Raw genomic sequence first — 21,286 nt, 5'->3', positions numbered from 1 at the left:
CAGCCCACGATCCTGCCTAGAGCATAGGATCATTAGACGGAAGCCTTACCCCAAATATTACATCCATGGCTAGCACCAAGTTTATCATCACCATCACTTTGTGTGATGTGGAAATGAAAAGAAAGATCAGAATCAAGCTGGAAAGTTCATAAAGAAAAGACCAGTAGCATTAGAGAAAAGGTCTGCTAGAGTTGTTGGGTTAAGAGTAATTGCTTCATAAACATCAGAGAAAGGCTGACAACCCTTTTGGAAACAAAGTTTGAGCAATCCCATAATTATGCATTTTCACCAAGGTTATTGACCCCTTTAGAAAACTTTATTACATACAGGGGAAAAAAACTGAGTAACTCCCAATGTTAATTCTAATTTCTATCTCAGATCCCCCATTAAGGGCTAAAAACAAAAAGGAAAAGGAAAAAAAAACCCTGACCTGAGCCCAAAAAATGGATTAGAGTTGTTTATTCCCACTGGCCAGCTTGAAATCCAATTGGCGAATCAATTTGATATCTTATTTCAGAGAAATAACTCTTGTGAGGTGTAACTGAAGCCCTGAGACCAAATCTGATATGACCAAAAAAACTAAAGCCAGCTGTAACTTTAAGAACCTAACTTCCACCCCACCGCCTCTTTCGAGCTGGCCTCTGTTGCTTAGTTTCATCTGTATCAATTATCAAATCAACCTGAGGCTTGAGACACATGCCTGGTTCTTTGTTCAAAGTGATGGGCTCCTTAAAGCGCTCCCTACGTTTCTCCATCTTTGCTAATGTCTCAAGAAACCGTTGGTTGTCATAATCCCCAACAAACTTATTTCCATCAGAAACATTGTTGCAGGTCAGTGCTGCATCTTCAGTGGCATATCTCCTTCCAGTAGAGACCTCTGTATTTGGTTCTTCTGTTACTATCTGACCCTCCTCAATGTCCAAATCTTCATTGTGTTCAGTTATAGGAAACTTGTCAAGCCATTTTGGATTGTTTTGGCTGCTCTCAATTTTTGCGATTTCTGGGTGGACTGCCTTCTCCATATGAGGGTCATTATAATCCATCAAAGTTGTCCGCTTCTCAGTCTTCTGATCTATGTTTTCAGAACTACCATTGCCCAAAAAACTTCTGCCTTTGGAACGTCTTCTGGAGGACTGCAAAGTATATATTGTCACATATAAATGTCACATATAATTTTATACACTTTAAAGATCATATGAGCAAAAGCATTCGGAGATATGCAGTACATTGCATCATGTATAAAAATAAATAAATAATTAAAAAAAAAACCGTTAAAATATAGGATGAAATACAGCAAAAGGACCCAAAAGAAAGTTTAAGAACATTAAACAAGATAGTTTGTTCTCTGGCAATAGTTTCCAATGTAATTCCTTGCTAGCCCATGCCATTTCAAGATAGGATATATACCCTGGAAGCCCCTATATATCATTGTTAACAAGCAGTTTAGAGCTTTAACTAGCACTAACTAAATGACCATTTCTACAGTTTTTTTTTTTTTTTATTAATAGTAAATGGCCATTTCTACAGTGAAGCTTATTTAAACAAGTTGTTAAATTTAAATTATCACACACATCATTTGAATATAATTGGCTGACCATTAATCAGGGAGACCCAAATTACTTCATCAGGCTGTTCCGTCCCCCATGACAATCTTACCCAAAACCCATATGAAACTCTTGGCAACACATCAAGGAATCCATGGCATCATAAGGTCAAATCTGTCAATCAATTTATATCCTGTCAAACTAATCAATTCTTTAAATCCTTGATGTTTGCTTCAAACACAAGTAAAAAATGCAAATCACAACCAGTAAAAGTTGGAGAAAATGCAAGATATTCTCATGCTGAATATATACCTCAAACTCCACCCCCCAGAGAAAAAAGAAAGAATAATAATCAAAATAAATGCAAAACAAACAACATAAAAACCGAAATGAGATCTCACTAATTGAGCTGTGAACTATATTAAGTGTAACATCATTATAACAAAACAGATAATTAACATTTCATCCTCAGCATTAACTGCTTAATTATAGGCAAATATAGCAGAGAAGCTGAGAAGCATGACAACCAAAAAGCTAATACAGAAAATGTAGAAAAGAATCACCCTCTACCTCATATATTGATATGTCAAAGATCATATAGGGATCTCTGATATGAGAAGAAAGTTGTACACATAATGGGTGAATTGCAATCTACATTAAACTGGGTTTATCCATAAATGAACGGGTGTTTGTTTGCACTCAACTACCATAGATGCCCATCCCCTCCCCCATTTTTCTAACTATTGAATTATCCAAAAAAAAAAAAAAAAACCATAGATGCCCCAGTTGAGTATAATTAATCCTGTCAGGCCAAGAGGGATCCAATACTCATGTGGCAAAGAGTAAATTACTTCCCCAAAAGGGCAGTGAATGAGTGAGAGAGAAAGAGGGAGAAAGAAGCAATGAAATCATACAAAAACTACAATAGCTAACAGCAAGAATAGTATGGCAAGAGCAAGTTTTTGTTAGTATAGCCAGTAGCAACAAAAACGAAGAATGTTGTCAACTATTCTGTGATAACTTTTTTTTTTCCTAAGATACATATGGTGGAAAAGAAAACATTAGGCCGGCCCTAACTGATCTATTGAAGATCCATACCGATTTCAAAAATTTGGGACTAAGGCTGGGCTGTTTTCGTTGTTGCACTTGTTACAACAAATACAGGGGGAGAAATTCGAATCCTAGACCTCCTCATAAAGAAGACCAAACATGCCATTGAGCTACAAGGCTATTGGCCAATAACTAATGTACATGAAGCATAACATATTAGTACAAAAAGGTATTTACAAGGAGAAATCATAAGATTAGATTCACTAAAATTAGCATTTCTACTCCACAATCTAATTTTGCAATGAGGCTCACAAAATATCCTATCAAAGAAGTTTCTGTTTTGAGGGCTGAAGAATTTGAATTTTTTATTTTTATTTTTTATATTTCTTATGTCTAGGTGTCAATCCCCAGTCCCTACTACAATGAGGAGAATTCCTTTGTCGAAAAACTATTTTTTAACAAATTGAGATAAAATGAGATGTGCATGCAAACAAGATATTTTATGAAGAAACTTCCAAATAAAATATGTAACATAAGAAGGTTCTGAAAACTAGTAACACCTTTTATTTTCCCCTTTGGCATTGCCAGACAGCATGTATGACAAACACAATTAGTTACCAGTCACATTTTTCATGAAAGACATTAATTTACACACTGAAGCATCCATGTTGCAAGACAAGAAAGTCATTAACTAGTCATATGAATCCCATCCCCAATTCCACCAACCATAAATGCCACACCTGGACTACAGTGCCAAAACAGCTTTGGCAACAGAAAATAAGTGATCTCTCACCTTGTACATTAGTGGAAGCAACATCAACCCAAGCCCCGTGAGAAATTCAAATTTGTTTCCAATATATGCAATAATGCGATTTTCAACAGTCCTCAAGTGGGCATAGTCAATAAATTTTAAGATGGATTGTTAAGTCTAGATTGAGGATGTGTCTGGTAGTGGATGCTTTAACAGCCTTTAAGCTCTTTTGACAGAAATTGCCAAACGTTTGGCAATTTCACTAAAGAGCTTTAAGGGGATCTTCAAGCTGATAACAATTTTTAAGGCTAAAGCTGATATTTGGAGGTCTTAAGAAAAAGTTCTACAATTGACAGTTCAGGCATTATAAATTCAGATGTTCAAGGCACTGTTCACTGTAATTTGGCAAACAATAAGATCGCACTAGAGCTTTTCAGTTAAACCTCTATATTGCAAAAGCTCAACTTCCTACAGTTATGCCAAATGGGCACTGAAAATCAACCAGCTCCAGAAAAATAGGTCCTAAAAATGAATGAGAAAACAAAAGGAAGTATACACATAAGACCATGCAAGATTATTAGCTGCTTTTGCAAATAGAACAGCAGATATCAGAGTTAACCTCTAAATATTGAAATTGAAATAATATAAGAGATGTAGCATAAGCATAAAATATTATATAATCAGCAGGTATTTTTCCTCAAAGCAGGAGCGTTTTTTTTAAGCTATGGTTAAGAATATTTAATCCTATTGGCTAAGAACCATGGATATTGTAAATGTATTTTACATTCAGTTGATATGATGCAGGACAACTCTTATTAGGAATAGGAGCGCTCACAATCAAAAAACGGGTGGCTGTGAGTAGGACAAGTGTGAGTGGGTGTGTTTAAGTAGAGAATTGTTCACCATTGAGTCTTGGGTAGTGTTCAACTTGGCCAGAATTAGAACCAATAGGTGTGAAAGTTCTGTAGAGAATAATGCTGCACCTCTTTTTTTGAAAGCGAAGTAGATGGTAAAAGAACCACCTCCACAGCCAGACAAATATCAGATTCCAGTTGCCAAAAGAAATGTCAGAGGAAAATTAATAAGTGTCTTGATTACTACATGGAAACATTTTCTCTTCTTTTCATGCCTCAGGCAGTGAACCTGAGATGCTTGTAAGCTTGGCCCAGTCAAGCCATGCTGACACTCGAGCACATGAAGACATGCAGAAATGGTTAAAAAGCTTAACAAAGGAAAATCATATGGAAAAATGAAAGTAATATATAACAAGGGGGAAACAAGGTAGAGTGAACATGCAACGAGATAGCATTAACCAGAATAAACAAGACTTGCCCAACATATGTGGATCGCTCATATATTCAAGTACAGTGATACAAGGTTTTGACCTAGATTTCCCCAACATTACCTTTCCATCCCCAACAACAAAGTTAACTGAATCCCTGCACCTCAGCACTGCCTGCTCACGCTCATCTCTATTTATAATCTCAGAACTTCTATTAATACAGTTGGTGCTACTTCCTTTTTTTATCAGTTTGACTTTATCTCGCTGTATTTGCATTTCATCATTAAGCACCCCATCATGTGCAGATCGATATCTTGCACGAATCTTTTCATGCCTAGTGATTTTTTCATAGGAAAGGGATGCCTCTTCTGAATACAATTTGGCATCTCGATGCCTTAAGATTAATTCATCCTTGGTCCAGTGAAGGACTCTAGATCGCCAGCCATATCGTCTCAGCCCCAGATGGCCCTGATCATCAGGATATACTATACGATCTTCTACATCATCAGCATCATTATAATTATCAAGCCAACCACTGTCCCTAACCTCCTCAGCGCATATATGTCTTCTACGTCTCCCGAATCTTTCACTTAATCTTGAGTCATATGCATTATTTCTTGGAGACATGTTATCATGCTGATATCTTCCAGCTGAATAAGTTTCTCTGTAAAACTGAGAGTCTACTGAGTCACGATCCATCAGTCTCCCATAGCCATCTTCAGTTTCCCCATACCAAGGGTTATCCAAATCTAGGGTGAGACTGTCACCATACCTACCCCTTCTGACAGAGCTTTTCAATTCTCCCCTACCATATGGTATTTGTCTTTCATATTTTTCATCCATAGAATCCCTATTGCTGTCAGCAAATGAAGCAGATCTCTTATATTTTTCTGGCACAAAATTATCTTCATGTTTATAATCAAGCCAATGAGAATGGTTTGTTTTCTTCCTAAGTTGGGGTTCACCATGCTTGCTTCTCCAGAAAGTATCCCTTTCTTCAACGCTGCAAGAAGAATACCTTGAATGCAACTGCGACTCCCTATAAGTGAGATGATTGAAGTAATCAGTAGGGTGTCCTTCCCCATAATAATACCAATCTCTATCCCTGTCTTCACTATATACTCTAGGACTTCTTTGTTCATGACAATAATCCCTTTCATCCCATTTTTTTCTAACATATGAATCAATCTCATTTCTCAATCTGTAATTACCTCTTGAATAAGGAGGTTTTCTGTGAACTCTCTCATTGTCATTGTCCATAAACGTTTCACCACTATAACGGCTGGAAAGCTCTTTTTCCCTATGATATGGAATATATTCTCGGTCTTGAAATCCAAAACCTTGATTCCTTTCCTTCCATCTGCTACATTTAACCAAGTCATCCCTGTCACATAGGTCCTCTGTGACCAACATGGGGGAGGCATCATTATTATCTGCAGTGTGAATTTTAGGTTTAGCAACACTGTTATCTCTCCTACTGCGATGCTCCTGTTCCTCTCGAATGGAACCTTTATTTTTTGAATTGCCATCACCTGATTTTGATTTGATGTTGCTGCTTTTAAAGTTGTTGTCACAGGATGTGACAGACTCTGGTAATTCAGCACTAGAATTCAGAGATGACTTTCTAAAAGGACTCTGAGTCTTCTCAGTATCAACATAAACACTATCTCTGGAACCTTCGGAATCACTTCCATAACAGGACGAGTCCAGGCTAAGCTGACCACGATCATCAAATGATAATTCTGTTTCCATCATACAAGGATCTGCACCGCAGAAATTCCTGCCAACCCTACCCTGTGTTTCGCTAACTGTTTCCATTACTTCAGTGACTCCTGAAGGGCCAACCTTCAGCTTTCGATGGTGATGCCCATTCGCATCAGGGATTTTTTCATCTTCAAGATTATCAGAGCTCAGATTCATTGGGTTATATGCAATCGCCCGCTGGGAACACCTGATTATACAAAGCAAAAAAACTCATCCAATTGGTGGCTTCTGGGGAGGAAAAAAGACTTTAAATTATGAAATGAGGCTCAAGGCAATAAGTAAACAGTAAACTATTATTAACTGACAAATTTATAAGAAGCATCACCAAAGCAACAAAAATACTTTAAAGAAAAGTAGTTCTACAATATAATTTCAAATTGACTTTGAAGATATCTACAATTCACATGCATTTTTTAGGATTTACATATCCACGTTGCTATCTTCGTAATCTGGTAGAAAGCAAGCATCCACAGCAGCATGGCATATCCATTATGTTCGTAAAGCTTATAATAAAAAATACGCATATTAATGCTTACACAATTGTGATTCATGGGATTCAAAATTGGTAAATCTAAGCCTCCTACAAAATTATTACACCGTGGTAGGTCCACAGACAACAACATCTTATAATTGCACTACAATGTCGGATATTGACAGCCTTGTCCCAGCCAAGTCAACATAGACAGATGAAATTCATATAGACGTATTTCTAGAATAGACATATATAACTAAATTCCTAATATAGATAGAGCAATCAGGATTCAGGAGACCAACATATAAATATAATCCAAACCTTTTCAGAGCAGAAGGCCTGTCTGATCTTCTGATATTGCCTTCCAGAGATTCTACAGATGGTTCATTCCCACTGGCATTACCAGAACAGCGAATATCCCTGCTATGTCCATAAGAATCCCCCTTTTCAGATGCCTCATGTACAGGGCTATCTTTATGGTATTCTTCCTCCTTGCCAGAACCAGAGGAATCCTCAACGGGGTCCTGCACAGTAATCTGCTCCCAAACATGCTGTAAGTAATCAGACAATGGAATACAGCTGATGCATAAGTATTAGGTCAAATTCAAAATGACAGCTAACCTGTATCACAACATCAGAATCCCGAGTACGTGCACGCCTTAAATCCGTAGATGGCTGGCGTTCGCTAGTGCTGTCTTCAACCTGAATTGCTCTACCTCTTGGCTGAAAAAATCAGAATTCAATAAGTAATCATTTCCAAAAAAGAAATTTGGGGAGGGGAGTAACTTTTTAATTTCAATATACCATTTCAAACTGTCTCACTTTGTTTGATGAAGGAGAAACTATCCTCTGCAGTCCAACTTGGTAGCTTTCCTCCACCATCGGATTCTGGCGTCCTCTCTCATGCTCAGTTTCAGCTTCATGAGCCTATTCTCATAAAAGCAAGAGATGACAGAAACCTCAATACTAGATATATCTTAACAACTTGCCTGATATAAAAATTCACCTAGAAAATTTAAATCCTACCTGGTTAGTTTTTGGCGACTCATATACAGGGATCCCAGTCTGCAGGAATGCTTGTTGCCGAATTTGCTCCTGCAATGCATGTCAATGATTCTAATTATCAGGGTTTGTGAAGAGAATCTAATGTAACCAATTGAAAACTTATTTATCCCAAAAAAAAAAAAAAAAAAAAACCAATTGGGAACTTGAGCATAAGCATAGTTCCGCCAACAATATATCAGACATATCATAAGAAGTTCCAGATAAAAAATCCTACCAGCCAGCAATAAATATATTACTTTATACCAGAAGCCAGACTTAGGGAGCCTTTTTTATGATTGGTAAGTTACACACGCCCAATCTGGGGATAAATCAAATTGGCAAGGCACATATGCTACAAGGTGAATTGAGAACATCAAGCATGTAATTGAAGTTATTTACCAGAGATTTGCAGTACTGCTTCCAAGTGTCTTCATTGAAACCAAAATTGAAGAAATCTGTAATATCTACTCCAGGAAACCTCCATGGCTGATCCTCAAATGTATCAATATTTATATCAAGTATGGTCCTGGAAGGAAGAAAAAATGCAGGATTTTTTTATCAAGACACCATGGAATATTCTAAAATGCAAATTCAAAGAGATTATTAAAGGTTTGCTTCTCAATTAATTATTTAAATGGGGCTTTGAGAAAAATGGGAGGCACCACCAACATTAATGACCATGAGAACACAATACATGCTATATGGCAGTAAGAATCAGGTTTCTGAAGAACCAACATCATAGTGAGACTAACCTATACCAAGGAAGGGAGAAACCATATCCACTTTGACCCACAACTACATTGGCTGTAGCACGAACTTGAGCAACCTGACTTGCGATTGAGCCTTTGTGCTGGTTGCATGTAGTATCATCCTGGTCACCTCTAGTCAACATGGAAGGATAGGAAGCCATTCCCACAGATCCATTCCCTTTTATATTGCTTGGAAATACTGATCCATGAGGTCTCATGTACTACACAAGAGCACTCCAATTAAAAAATGATCATGAGTTGTTTAAGCATTAAACAGTTCTCTCAGTTACACAAATATTATTACTCATAACAATAGATACAGAGAAATACATAACAGGCTTTCATGTGGGGAATATGAAATTATAACTTATAAGAATGATCATCAAAGATTACAATCCCATTAGTAATTGCATCATTTTAGAAAAAGATTACCCAAAAAAGAAGTTGGTATTACTGAAGTGAATTAGTCTATGTCTCTATCTAATTCAAAAACCATAGCACTACTCCACATTGTAACAGATGAATCAAACTTGTACATTTCAAATTTTACTTCATTCAAAGAACAATTCCAGAAATAGACAAAACTACCTTGTACTGCGGATACAGCGAATTATACCCACCCCTCACACCATTTCCTCTCTCCCCATTAGAGCTCAGCTCCAACCCATCGCCGGATTGATTGCCCCGCTTCTGAATCTTACTGGGCCCACTTCCCTCCTCAACAACAACAAAATCATTCTTAACATCACCATCATCCTCATCCTCTTCATCACCATTACCATAACCACCACCACCACCACCACCACCTCCTACAACCCCTCCATTCCCACCACTCGTACTCGGAAAATTATTACAATCCTCATCGTTCAAAACTATATTCAAATCATCGTCACTATCACTATCACTCCCACTATCCATATTCAACTCCGAACCCATTGTTTTCTGTGCCGAACCGTCGTGGACCTCATCAACTATCTGCGAATTGGAACCCAGACCCTGGTTAGGGTTAGGTTCATTGGTAACATTGTTATCTTCTTCTTCTTCTTCTTCTTCTTCCATGGATTCAATGTACGAATTGGCAAGGCCTGGAATGCCATTGATGGCTGAACTCGCTTGAATTTCAACATCGGTGTAAAGATCACCGAAATCGTCGCCGAACTCTTCCATTTCAGTTTAAACCCTGGGAAAAATCAAAGTGAAATTGTTTTCCCAATGGTTTTGGGTAAAGAAAGAATAGCCTCCATGTGTTTGTGTTTTTTCCCAAATGGAAAATAAGAAATCTCAGAGGCTGAGAATCAGAGTTGGGGTTTATAGATAACGAGACGCCCTAAAACCCCGAAAAATAAAAATGCATTAAAACCCCAAACAAGGTTTAGGATCTTAAACCCTAGCGCAGCCAATGGTTGATTTTATTTATTTTATTTTATTTATTTTTGAGATAGTGAGGGTTTTGACTCTTGAGGGACTAGCACTTATCCCTGTGAAGTAACTATCACGTCACTTTTTTTTTTTTTTAAGTCTTATTTTTATTAACTGAAAAATTGCCAATTTCATTGAATGGATAGAAAACATTTTAAATTCAACAACATTAGGACACAAATTCATAGATTATTGAATTTTCTTCTAAAAATGTTAGAAAGTTTATTTAAAAACTTAAAGAGGAATTTTCTAATAAAATAGAGGCAAGACAAGAGGATAAGCCCTCTAATCAAACAAGAAGTTATTTTTACCTATAAATTTAATTAGTTTAGTCTTTTAGTATCTTGAAATTTTAAATTTTATCTTAAAAAAATCATCTTAATTGTCTGGGTAAAATAATAATAAAAACTATCTTTTAAGGTTTAGGCTAATCTTAGGTTTGTGTGCCATGCTTCTTGGTTAATAAGCTAACCGTATGATTGGGCTTACAATTAATTTATTGATGTGGGGTTATGAATATCCTACAACGGGAAGTTTCTTTAAATAAAAGTTTAGGCCCAAAAGGATTACTAACCAAGCTTATCGAACACTTTTACCCCTCTGTTTCCTCCCTCTTCTCTCTCTATTCTCTAGCTTTTTCCTTTCTAGTGTCTAACTCCCTTTTTCTTATGACCTTCCCTTTATTTATAGCTTTCTTTTAATGGGTCATGAATGATTGTTTTCTAACAATTCTCGTGCGGGTGAGACCCATTTGGATTATTCTTGATAGAGTTAGGCCCCACTTTGGAAACAATATTGGAACTCGTGATAGACGCCAAGTGATGCTCGGCAGAGATATCTCCTAAGGCATTACCGATGTATTCCGAGATGCATTCGAACAAGCCTCAGCCTAACCAGCCATGCAGTCCAAGCTAACTAGTCCCACCAGTAATGGACCTATGACCGCTCTTTGTACAGCCTTGGGCCCAACAACAATGGGCCTGTGACCACACACCATACACTAGGTATTACCAAATTTTTTCAAAAATATCAATTATACTTCCTTTCCTTCTACATCTTTGGTTGTTATTTATTAGCCATTAGCAACCAAGATACTAAAAAAATATATAATTTTTAGCAACTCAAAACACTATTTTATATATTTTAACATCTCACTTTATAATACACCAAACATCAAAGATTTTATTTTAACATTCAACATATTAAAATAATATAAACAACACAATAAAAATAATATATCCAGCACAATAAACAAAAACCATAACCATCAGCACATTAAAATACTGTTTCTTTTTAACACCCCCACATTATTATTATTATTTTTTAATTTAAGCTACAGTGAGCAGTTAGAGATAGTAGGTCACTGTAGCTTAAACTCAAATTTTTTAGAAAAATTTTACTTCCTTTGCTGCACAATACATTTTTAGAGTATTGGTTGCGAAATTGACTAAAAAGTGAATTTAGCAACCTTATTGGGGATGCTCTAATAATTATAGTACAGTCACTACGCAATTGCATTCTATGTCATCAAGGCAAAGTGTTGGAAGGAAGTAGAGGACTTAGAGCTATAGCCTATAGGAGAAGTGGACTTTCGAAATGTGCTAAGTGTTATTTGTGTCTAGGGAAAAATTATATATTTTTATAAAAGGTCAAGTTAACAGCAGCCCTTAAGGTAATGGTTAACAATTCATTTTAGGAAAGTTTTGACACCACCACTTTTATGGAAACTAGAAAAAATTGTCAAAACATTAATTTTTTTTTTCTTTTCCCATCAAACTTTTTGTAAATGGATAGTTAACTATTATCCTAAGGGCATCTGTTAACATTTCCCTAGTGTTGATAGTACTTGGTATTAACCCAAATCTCAAGGGCAATTTTTGCATTTAACCGTAATTGTTTTAAGGTTAAAATGCAAAACTGACCCTCTAAGTTTCATTTTTTGTCATTTCAGTCCTCTAAGTTTCAGTTTTGTCATTTCAGTCCTTTAAGTTTCAAATTTTGTCAATTCCATCCTTCGTTATCTTTCTGTTAGGTGTTATCGTTTATTAACCAATACGACGTCATTTTGGAGGGGTTTTTTTTTTTTTTTTTTAAAAAAAAAAAAAAAAAAAAAAACACTTAAGGAAGTAGGAAATGACGTCGTGAAGGAGAATGCCCCTGAGACATCATCAGCACAATCCCAGCCACAACCCGACCCGACTCTAGATCCCCTTCCTTCGTCGCCTTTACCCCTAGTGGTCGAAGCCTGAGTCCATTTCACCAACCAGGAACACGCGATCGAAAGGGTATGGCGGTTCTTCAAGCCTGCGAAATCATCGGCGACAATTTCCCAAAGGGCATGATGGTTCTTCAAGCTTGCGAAATTGCCGGCGACGATATCCCTCAATTTTTTTACCATAGTTGCCTCTCCATCGCCAAAAATTGCTACATGTGCTTCGTCGTTCAGGCCTGGGAATGTGCCGATGATGTACTTAGGGCATTTTCCTTCACACGTTATTCCTCAGTTTTTTTTTTGGTAATTAACGTTTTTTAGTAAAATTAAATTAAAAAATTTTAAAAAAAAAACCCTCCAAAATGGCGTCGTTTTGGTTAATAAACGGTAACACCTAACAGAAAGATAACGGAGGACGGAATTGACAAAATTTGAAACTTAAAGGACTGAAATGACAAAACTGAAACTTAGAGGACTGAAATGACAAAAGATGAAACTTAGAGGGTCAGTTTTGCATTTTAGCCTTGTTTTAATTTGCACTTAATATAACACATAAACCCTTTGGTATATCTTTTCAAAAAAAAAAACCCTTTGATATAAATATAACACATGAACCCTTAGGTATAACTATAAGCATGACATTTAGCACCCACATGGAGTAAATATTTGGTTCATAAGATAACAAATGTTTTGACAATAAATAATTTGTTTGTAGTGGTCGATTATTCAAAAGAAAGTGTACATTTGGTAAGCTCAATTTTTATATCGGCTAAAATGTCCAACTTTTCCTGGTCATGTCCAATATTGGCCGGTATGTTTCAAAAGAAGCATCTTGTATTGGTTCACTAATTGGTACAAAAAATACTGACCGTACATCCCGTTACAAAATCGGCAACTTTCGTATATGCTCAAATTCCCCCAAATTTCATCTGAAAAAAAAAAGGACAAAAAAAAAAAACAAAAATGAAAACCCCCCCAACCCCCTGCGGGCAGGCGGGCTTAGGGGTTTGGGCTAGTGGGTTTTAATATATTGGCTGCTAATCTGGGACTTGGGCTGTGTTTGAAATGGGCTTTGTAAAAATGGGCTCTGTAAAAATGGGCTCGAGCTCTTTGAATCCTGCCCCAACCCCCTGTGGGCAGGCGGGCTTAGGGGTTTGGGCTAGTGGGTTTTAATATATTGGCTGCTAATCTGGGACTTGGGCTGTGTTTGAAATGGGCTTTGTAAAAATGGGCTCTGTAAAAATGGGCTCGAGCTCTTTGAATCCTGGTTTGACGCTTCACTTATTTCTTCTCCAGAGTGTCCCTCTCCGCCGAGCTATTTGTTGACTCGGTTGTGATGATGAGGCTAAAAGGTAGAGAGAGGGTCCTATATTAACCACAAAAGCAGCAACTTACACAAGATACAAATGGAAATTGCAAGGCAGAGTGGAGTCATATATATGAGATGAGTTGTTGTGACTTTGCAATAAGTAAATGTAATATGACACAATCGTTCTAGCATGAAAATTGAGACATTGAAAGCAGTTTATGATTATATTATGGTGCAAATCATGGAATTATGGAACCCCAAATTAATATTAATTTATGGATTCGAATCCAAATTTTCAAGAGATTCAGACAATACCACTGAGTCACGATACAACAATCGTACTATGTCAATTAAGTTTTAAAACAAAAAAAAAAAGTCTTATTTTCCACTGCTTGGTATTCGATCAAAAACTGGTTTGTACACTGCAACTTTCTTTTTATTGATGAAGTAAAATAGTGTTGCCGCAACAATGAGACCGCCAAAAATCACAGCACCTGCAGGAGGATGCGCACATGGAGGATATTAGCAACCAGAATCAAAGCATTGGGGATGGGTTTTTCTTTTTCTTTTTTAAATTTTATTTTATATAGATTTTAAAGAAGCATTGCTTACCAATTGCAACAAAATTCGGTTCAAACTTGATCATAACACCACCTGAAACATTACAAACAATCGTTACATAACATGAATCAGTCTACGTCGATTTAAATTAAGGGTCCGTTTGGTTCGCGTAAAATAATTTCCGGAAAATAGCCTATTTTCCGGAAATGCTATTTTCAGGAAAAGAAAACATTTTCAAGTGTTTGGTTGCATTATGAAAATTGTGTATAGAAAATATTTTCATGTGTTTGATTGTATTCTTGAAAATACTAGAAAACACATTTTCTCACATTTTCCCACATTCCAAACAAATATTAACACTATTTCCCAGTTCACAGACAACAAAAGAAACAAAACACAAAGAAAAAAAATCATCCAATCCGGTCAAAATCATCAAATCCGGTGCGATCTCGGAGGACGGCGGACGGCGGACGGCGGCTTTCTCAGTGCGATCGGTGCGATCGGCGCGATCCTGGGGTGCGATCGCACCGAGATCGCCTGGGTTTTCCGTTTTGTTCTTTAGGTGTTCTTCGGCTTGCGTTTTCCGTTTCGTTCTTCCGGTGTTCTTCGGCTTGGGTTTTCCGTTTTGTTCTTTAGGTGTTCTTCGGCTTGCATTTTCCGTTTCGTTCTTCCGATGTTCTTCGGCTTGGGTTTTCCGTTTTGTTCTTCAGGTGTTCTTCGGCTTGCGTTTTCCATTTTGTTCTTCCGATGTTCTTCGGCTTGGGTTTTCATTCTGTTCTTCGGGTGTGTATTTTTCGGAAATGCTTTGAAGGTAAAATAGGAACGGAAATCGTTTTACGGGGTGAGGGGTGTTATTTTCCGGTCAATTTCCGTTTGACCGAATTTTCTGGAGCTACCAAACACACAATTTTTCGTAAAACCATTTCCTGAAAACGTTTTCACCCGAAACAAACGGACCCTAAATAATGAAATAACGGAAGGGAACATAGTAAATTGAGTATAAATGTTTCTCAAAAAAAAAAAAAGAGTATAAACAATGCATCACAAATAGTTTGCATCACGAATTATGTTCAAAAGATTGACACTTAATTGTTAAGTACATTTCAAACCTTAAAAATTTTAGTATGTTTCCATTTAAACTTTTAAAATATTTCATTTACAGCTTAAACACTTTTCAAAAAAAAAAAAATTTAAACCGTCTATCATCACGAATGCTCCTAATGTGAATGTCATGCAACACAATTTAGTTTAAATGAAATTTATTATTGATTTCAAACTATAAGATTTAAATGAAACTATATATCATAGGTTATTTAAACTTATCTAATAAAAAATCATCAGATTGTTATGGACCTATGCCCTATGGTGTGATATTACTTATGGGCATTTTTTTCTTTCAAGTCAGCATTAAGTTTGAACGAATTATCCTTCTTTTCTAAATTTTATTTTTGTTATTTTAGTCCTTAAAAATTGACATTTTAACCAAACTGATCAATCCATCTATTATTATCAATCTATAAAACTATCATTAAGTCCATCCAACGTCTCTTTCTCAACAACAAGAAGAAAAACTATCCAGTGTCAAGACAAAATGACAATACTTTTAAAAAAAGAATGTTTTTTGGGGATTTTTTATTTATAATTTTTAAATTTAATTTTACTGAAAAAAGTTAATTACCAAAAAAAAAAAAAAAACACTTAAGGAAGTAGGAAATGACGTCGTGAAGGAGAATGCCCCTGAGACTAGGGGTGTCAATTCGTGTTCGCAGGTCGGGTTCGTGTCGTGTCGAGTCATAAGTACTCTGCTATATGGGTTGACCCGAACCCGACTTGTTTAGTAAATGTGTCAAGAATCCTCAACCCTAACCCGACCTGTTTATTAAACAGGTTAACCCAACCCGACACGTTTAACCTGTTTAATTAATAAGTCATGTAAAAATTAATACTAATAACCTGTTTGATTAATAGGTCATACATGATCTAAATAATCTATTATTAATTTCTATATATCTAAAATTAAAATACAATTACAACCATAAATATAATAATAAACATATAATTACAACAACAAAAATTAAGCAATAATAACAAAATTTAATACCTTTATTACCTAAATGGGTCAAACATGTCAAACGGGTTCACATGTTAAACACGAACACGACCCGTTTATTAAACGGGTCAGCCATGTCGACCCGAATATAACCCGAACCCATTTAGCCTCAACCCATGACCTGTTTATAAACAGGTTAATCGTGTCGGGTTTGCGGGTCGTGTCAAATTTTGCCACCCCTACCTAAGACATCATCAGCACAATCCCAGCCACAACCCGACCCGACTCTAGATCCCCTTCCTTCGTCGCCTTTACCCCTAGTGGTCGAAGCCTGAGTCCATTTCACCAACCAGGAACACGCGATCGAAAGGGTATGACGGTTCTTCAAGCCTGCGAAATCACCAGCGACAATTTCCCAAAGGGCATGATGGTTCTTCAAGCTTGCGAAATTGCCGGCGACGATATCCCTCAATTTTGTTACCATAGTTGCCTCTCCATCGCCAAAAATTGCTGCATGTGCTTCGTCGTTCAGGCCTAGGAATGTGCCGATGATGTACTTAGGGCATTTTCCTTCACAAGTTATTCCTCAGTTTTTTTTTTTTGGTAATTAACGTTTTTCAGTAAAATTAAATTAAAAAAATTAAAAAAAAAAAAACCCTCCAAAACGGCGTCGTTTTGGTTAATAAACGGTAACACCTAACAGAAAGATAACGGAGGACGGAATTGACAAAATTTGAAACTTAAAGGACTGAAATGACAAAACTGAAACTTAGAGGACTGAAATGACAAAAGATGAAACTTAGAGGGTCAGTTTTGCATTTTAGCCTTGTTTTAATTTGCACTTAATATAACACATAAACCCTTTGGTATATCTTTTCCAAAAAAAAAAAAAAAAACCCTTTGATATAAGTATAACACATGAACCCTTAGGTATAACTATAAGCATGACATTTAGCACCCACATGGAGTAAATATTTGGTTCATAAGATAACAAATGTTTTGACAATAAATAATTTGTTTGTAGTGGTCGATTATTCAAAAGAAAGTGTACATTTGGTAAGCTCAGTTTTTATATCGGCTAAAATGTCCAACTTTTCCTGGTCATGTCCAATATTGGCCGGTATGTTTCAAAAGAGGCATCTTGTATTGGTTCACTAATTGGTACAAAAAATACTGACCGTACATGCCGTTACAAAATCGCAACTTTCGTATATGCTCAAATTCCCCCAAATTTCACCTGAAAAAAAAAAAGGACAAAAAAAACAAAAATAAAAAATCATGAAGATTGGGCTTGAAAAATATTTTATAGGTTTAGCCGTTTAGGCCGTGATTCCCCACCCCCCCCCCCCCCCCCCCCCGGGGGGCCGGNTGATTCATCACGTGGGACAAAAAGAATACTCTATAATAGGGTTAGTTTTAGATTTTTTTTTTTTTTTTGGGTCAATATTATACGGTATACCATTCATAATTTTGTATTAAATGTGTATATGTACTCTTCATTCTTGTAAATTTTTAAGATGTTCAAATATTAACAACTATTTCATCTATAAAATGTTTTATAATTCATTTGTATTTTAAAATTAGGCATATTACATGATTTTAGTAATTGAATATTAAATAATATTTTTACTCAAAAAAAAAAAAATTAAACAATATCCGATTAATATAACATTTGGTGTGCATGTTAAAATAATGAAATATTGTAATCAAACTGTGAATTACACTAAGTGAAACTTGATTATATGTGTGTGTTATGCCATTAGTGTATATATGTGTGGGGGCCTTTTTTGTGTTGTGCATTGGGTTGGGTTGCCTCCTGCGGTAGTGTGCCTGAGTGTTCTGAGTAAGGGAGTTGAGACCGGTCCAACTGCAACTCAATTTGGTCCAGCTTGTGCGCAAACGTTGAGTCCAAGTCCAAGGGAAGAAGCTACAAAGTGGGCTTATTCCCCCCTGTTTCTGCCGCAGAAGACTTTCCTCTAGTTTCTGCCGCAGGATTGATTTTTCTGCCGCAAAAGGAACTATTCTCCTGTTTCTGCCACAGGTCTAACTTTTCTGCTGTGCAGCAAGGCTTTCTACCGTGCAGTAAAACTGTCTGCCGTGCAATAAAAGTTTCTGCTATGCAGTGAAGCTGCCTGCTGTGCAATAAAGTTTTCTGCTGTGCAGTAAAGCTTCCTGCCGTAAAGCCTCCTACCGTAAAACCTTATGCTGTGCAATAAAGTTTCTGCTATACAGTGAAGCTGCCTGCCGTGCTTTAAAACTATCTGCCGTGCAGTAAAGCCTTCGGCAATGTGAATGACTCCCATTTTTACTGTAGAAACACTTTTCTACTTCCTGCGTATAAACAAATCTAAAAACTCAAAGAAAATACCTATCAAACAAATGTTAGTTTAAATGGGTTAGCATATTCTCAAATACATACACACATATATGAGTATATATACTTGTACGTATTCACATATACATATATAAAAATATATTTTTCCAGAACATGAGAAACAGGGTATGTGTATATATATACTTACGGTAGGATAATGGTTAGTTTGTGCCAACAGTAAAATACGTAATAACAAATAAAGGAAAAAGCTTTGGCAGGAAAGATTAGCTTGTATAATAACTAACACGGTAAATATAATGAGAATGTGCTACGGCAGAATAACTAATACAGCAAGTAAGACACCACAGCAGGACAACTGATGCGGCAGACATGGTAAAAACGTGCTACAGCAGGATGACTAAATACGGCATATATAAGTTATAATGAGAAAAATCCAATATATTTGCAATCAAAATTAAGTATTAAATCTGCCCATAGAATGAGTAAACCAAGAAGGAACCCAAATTCCAACTTTAACAACCTTATCATGGGCTCCTGCCATAAAAGTTGTTCATTTTGGAGAATAGGCCTAAATGGCTACTAGCTATTACTTTTGGAGATTTCAAAGAGTGGGTTTGCTAAGAGGGAAGGAAAAGATGATCTATTGATGCATGCCCCTATCCCTGCCGCGTTTTCTCTCTTCTTTTTTCTTTCTTTCTTTCTTTCTTTTTCTCCCCTCTGGGTGTTTTTCTTCTTCCCTGTTTTTTCCTCTTTCCCCTGTTTTTTCCTCTACCTCGGTCCCCGTTTTGTCTCCTTTTTTCTGCCGTAGTTACCTTCCTTTTATAGTGAGCTAATTCAATGGGATTTCTCCCTTTTACCCCTAGGGCTTCACCAACTGTTTTTGGTTTGTTGTGGGCATCCTTTCAAGATTACCCACTCACCCATTGGTTGCCCCGACCACTGCCATCTGCTCAGAACATGTTTGTTGCACGACAAAATTCCATTTTGTTTGTTCCTGCCGTATACCTCTACCTCACTACCTAGCTCTATGGCATGCATTAGTGGTCCCAACCATTTATTACTTCTTTTGGGTAAGATACCATCCCAGCAAGGTATCTATCCCAAAAGAAGTTATGGCAAGAAACCAAATATAGACCCCCTTTTCCCCCACCACCAAACCACGCCCTCTGAATCTCTTTGACCGTGGGCCCACCTCCCTTGTATTGGCTGGGTACAGGTTGGTGGTGCCTCGGCCCTTTTGTTCTTGCTCTACTGTCTTTTGTTTTTGTCTCCCACGCCATTCCTATCGTAGCAGATTATTTCTGTTTTGTCTACTGTGTGTTTTGTCTTATTTCTTCACGCGTTTCCTGCTGCATTTGTCGTTTCCTTTAGTTTAACTCTTCCTTCACGCAATTCTGGCTGCTAACACTTCTTGCTGCTCCTTGTTTCTTTTCATTGTTCTTTTTCATATCAGTTTTCATGCCTATCTTTTTTATAAAAGGATTTGGGCTTTTGTGGGCCAAATAATATTGACTGGATCAAAAGGTTCTTGGGCCCAATTTATCTTCATCTGCCAAAACCATCCTGCCAGGGAACTGTATTCTGCGGCAGACTTGTATTCTGCGGCAGACTTGCGTTTTGCTGTAGGTTGCTTTCACTTGCACTTCTTTCTCTGGACCTTTCTTGTTCTTTGATCTTCTTGGTGGGCCTTTGGGCCTTGCTCTTCATTGAGCTTTCTTTCTCATAAGCCTTTGGGTACAGATTTGCAAAAATTGGCATCAACAATATGTAACATTTTTATCCAAATGCAAAATTATTTTTAACTGTTTTCGCTTTTGGCTGTTGCATTTTATGATTCACTAACCATAAGTCCAAAACTAGCCACATGTCATTTTTTTTTTACTTTTTTTTATTATTATAAAGAAACCAATGTTTAAAATGAACAATGAAAAGGTTTAAAAAATCAAATACATGACATACTATAACTGATGGAGTATAAAAGGAAAAAAACTAAACAAAAGGTTTTTCTCCAAAGAAAAACTCTTCAAGCTCATTCTATATCTTTTTATTAAATGTGAATCTTGAAAATCTAATAATTGAATTACGTTCTTTTATTATATCTTTCATACTTGCAAAATTTCAAAAAAATTAAAGATCACTAGTTATGTCATCAATTAAATGTTTAAATTTCAAGTTTTTGTGGTATAAAATTATACATAAAAAATAAGTTTATTGATCGAATAATAAATAATATCCAATTATGACAAAGTTTGACATGTGTGTTAAGAATATAAAGAAAATGCATTTCAACGGTTATAATTTCAAAATTCACATTTAATAAAAGATATAGGACAAATTACAACTTACCCATCTGTGGTTTAACTAAAATTTAAGTTACGTACCTATGGTTTGAAATTTGACACTTTACCCACCTGTGGTTAGTTCAGTTAGATTTCTTTAACCAATCTCTATTAAAAACATGGCTAAATATGTGGTTTTACTTTACTTTTATGTTTCTCTTCTCCAAAAACACAAAAAACATAAAATACAAGATCAATTAAGATCAAAAGCTTGCATCGTGAGATTTTAAACCACAGGTAAACAATTCAAATTTCAATCAAATTTCAGGTGAGTAAAGTGTCAAATTTTAAACCATAGGTATGCAACTTAAATTTCAGCTAAATCATAATTGGATAAGTTGTTATTTGCCCAAAGATATATGAGGATTTTGAAGAATTTATTTTTTAAACTAATTTGGAGAAAAA

The 21,286-nt window shown here is 36.3% G+C and overlaps 1 protein-coding gene and 1 long non-coding RNA gene across 3 annotated transcripts; both read right to left on the bottom strand.

Annotated features, from left to right (window-relative positions):
- Nucleotides 1-191: 191 nt before the first annotated feature.
- LOC111989015 (FIP1[V]-like protein) lies at nucleotides 192-10,026 on the bottom strand. 2 transcript variants are annotated; one of them, XM_024020825.2, is made up of 9 exons: nucleotides 9,245-10,026; nucleotides 8,660-8,877; nucleotides 8,307-8,433; nucleotides 7,890-7,958; nucleotides 7,668-7,790; nucleotides 7,485-7,586; nucleotides 7,185-7,399; nucleotides 4,751-6,578; nucleotides 192-1,133 (listed from the first exon to the last, which is right to left on the bottom strand). In XM_024020825.2, the coding sequence occupies exons 1-9, from the start codon at nucleotides 9,821-9,823 to the stop codon at nucleotides 606-608; spliced, it is 3,789 nt and encodes a 1,262-aa protein (XP_023876593.1). In that variant the 5' UTR covers nucleotides 9,824-10,026; the 3' UTR covers nucleotides 192-605. The 2 variants fall into 2 exon arrangements, with proteins under 2 accessions (XP_023876593.1, XP_023876595.1); XM_024020827.2 differs by having other exon boundaries at nucleotides 7,686-7,790.
- Nucleotides 10,027-13,843: 3,817 nt separating this feature from the next.
- LOC136067115 (uncharacterized) lies at nucleotides 13,844-14,430 on the bottom strand. Its single transcript, XR_010628631.1, has 2 exons — nucleotides 14,209-14,430; nucleotides 13,844-14,090 (listed from the first exon to the last, which is right to left on the bottom strand). It is a non-coding gene; the product is annotated as an uncharacterized LOC136067115 (long non-coding RNA).
- Nucleotides 14,431-21,286: the final 6,856 nt, after the last annotated feature.

Source organism: Quercus suber, unplaced genomic scaffold (assembly GCF_002906115.3).
Source record: "Quercus suber isolate HL8 unplaced genomic scaffold, Cork oak 2.0 scaffold_58, whole genome shotgun sequence".
Classification (NCBI taxonomy): domain Eukaryota; kingdom Viridiplantae; phylum Streptophyta; class Magnoliopsida; order Fagales; family Fagaceae; genus Quercus; species Quercus suber.
The sequence above is the reverse complement of the archived record's forward strand: the minus strand, read 5'-3'. Positions and strand labels throughout refer to the sequence as shown.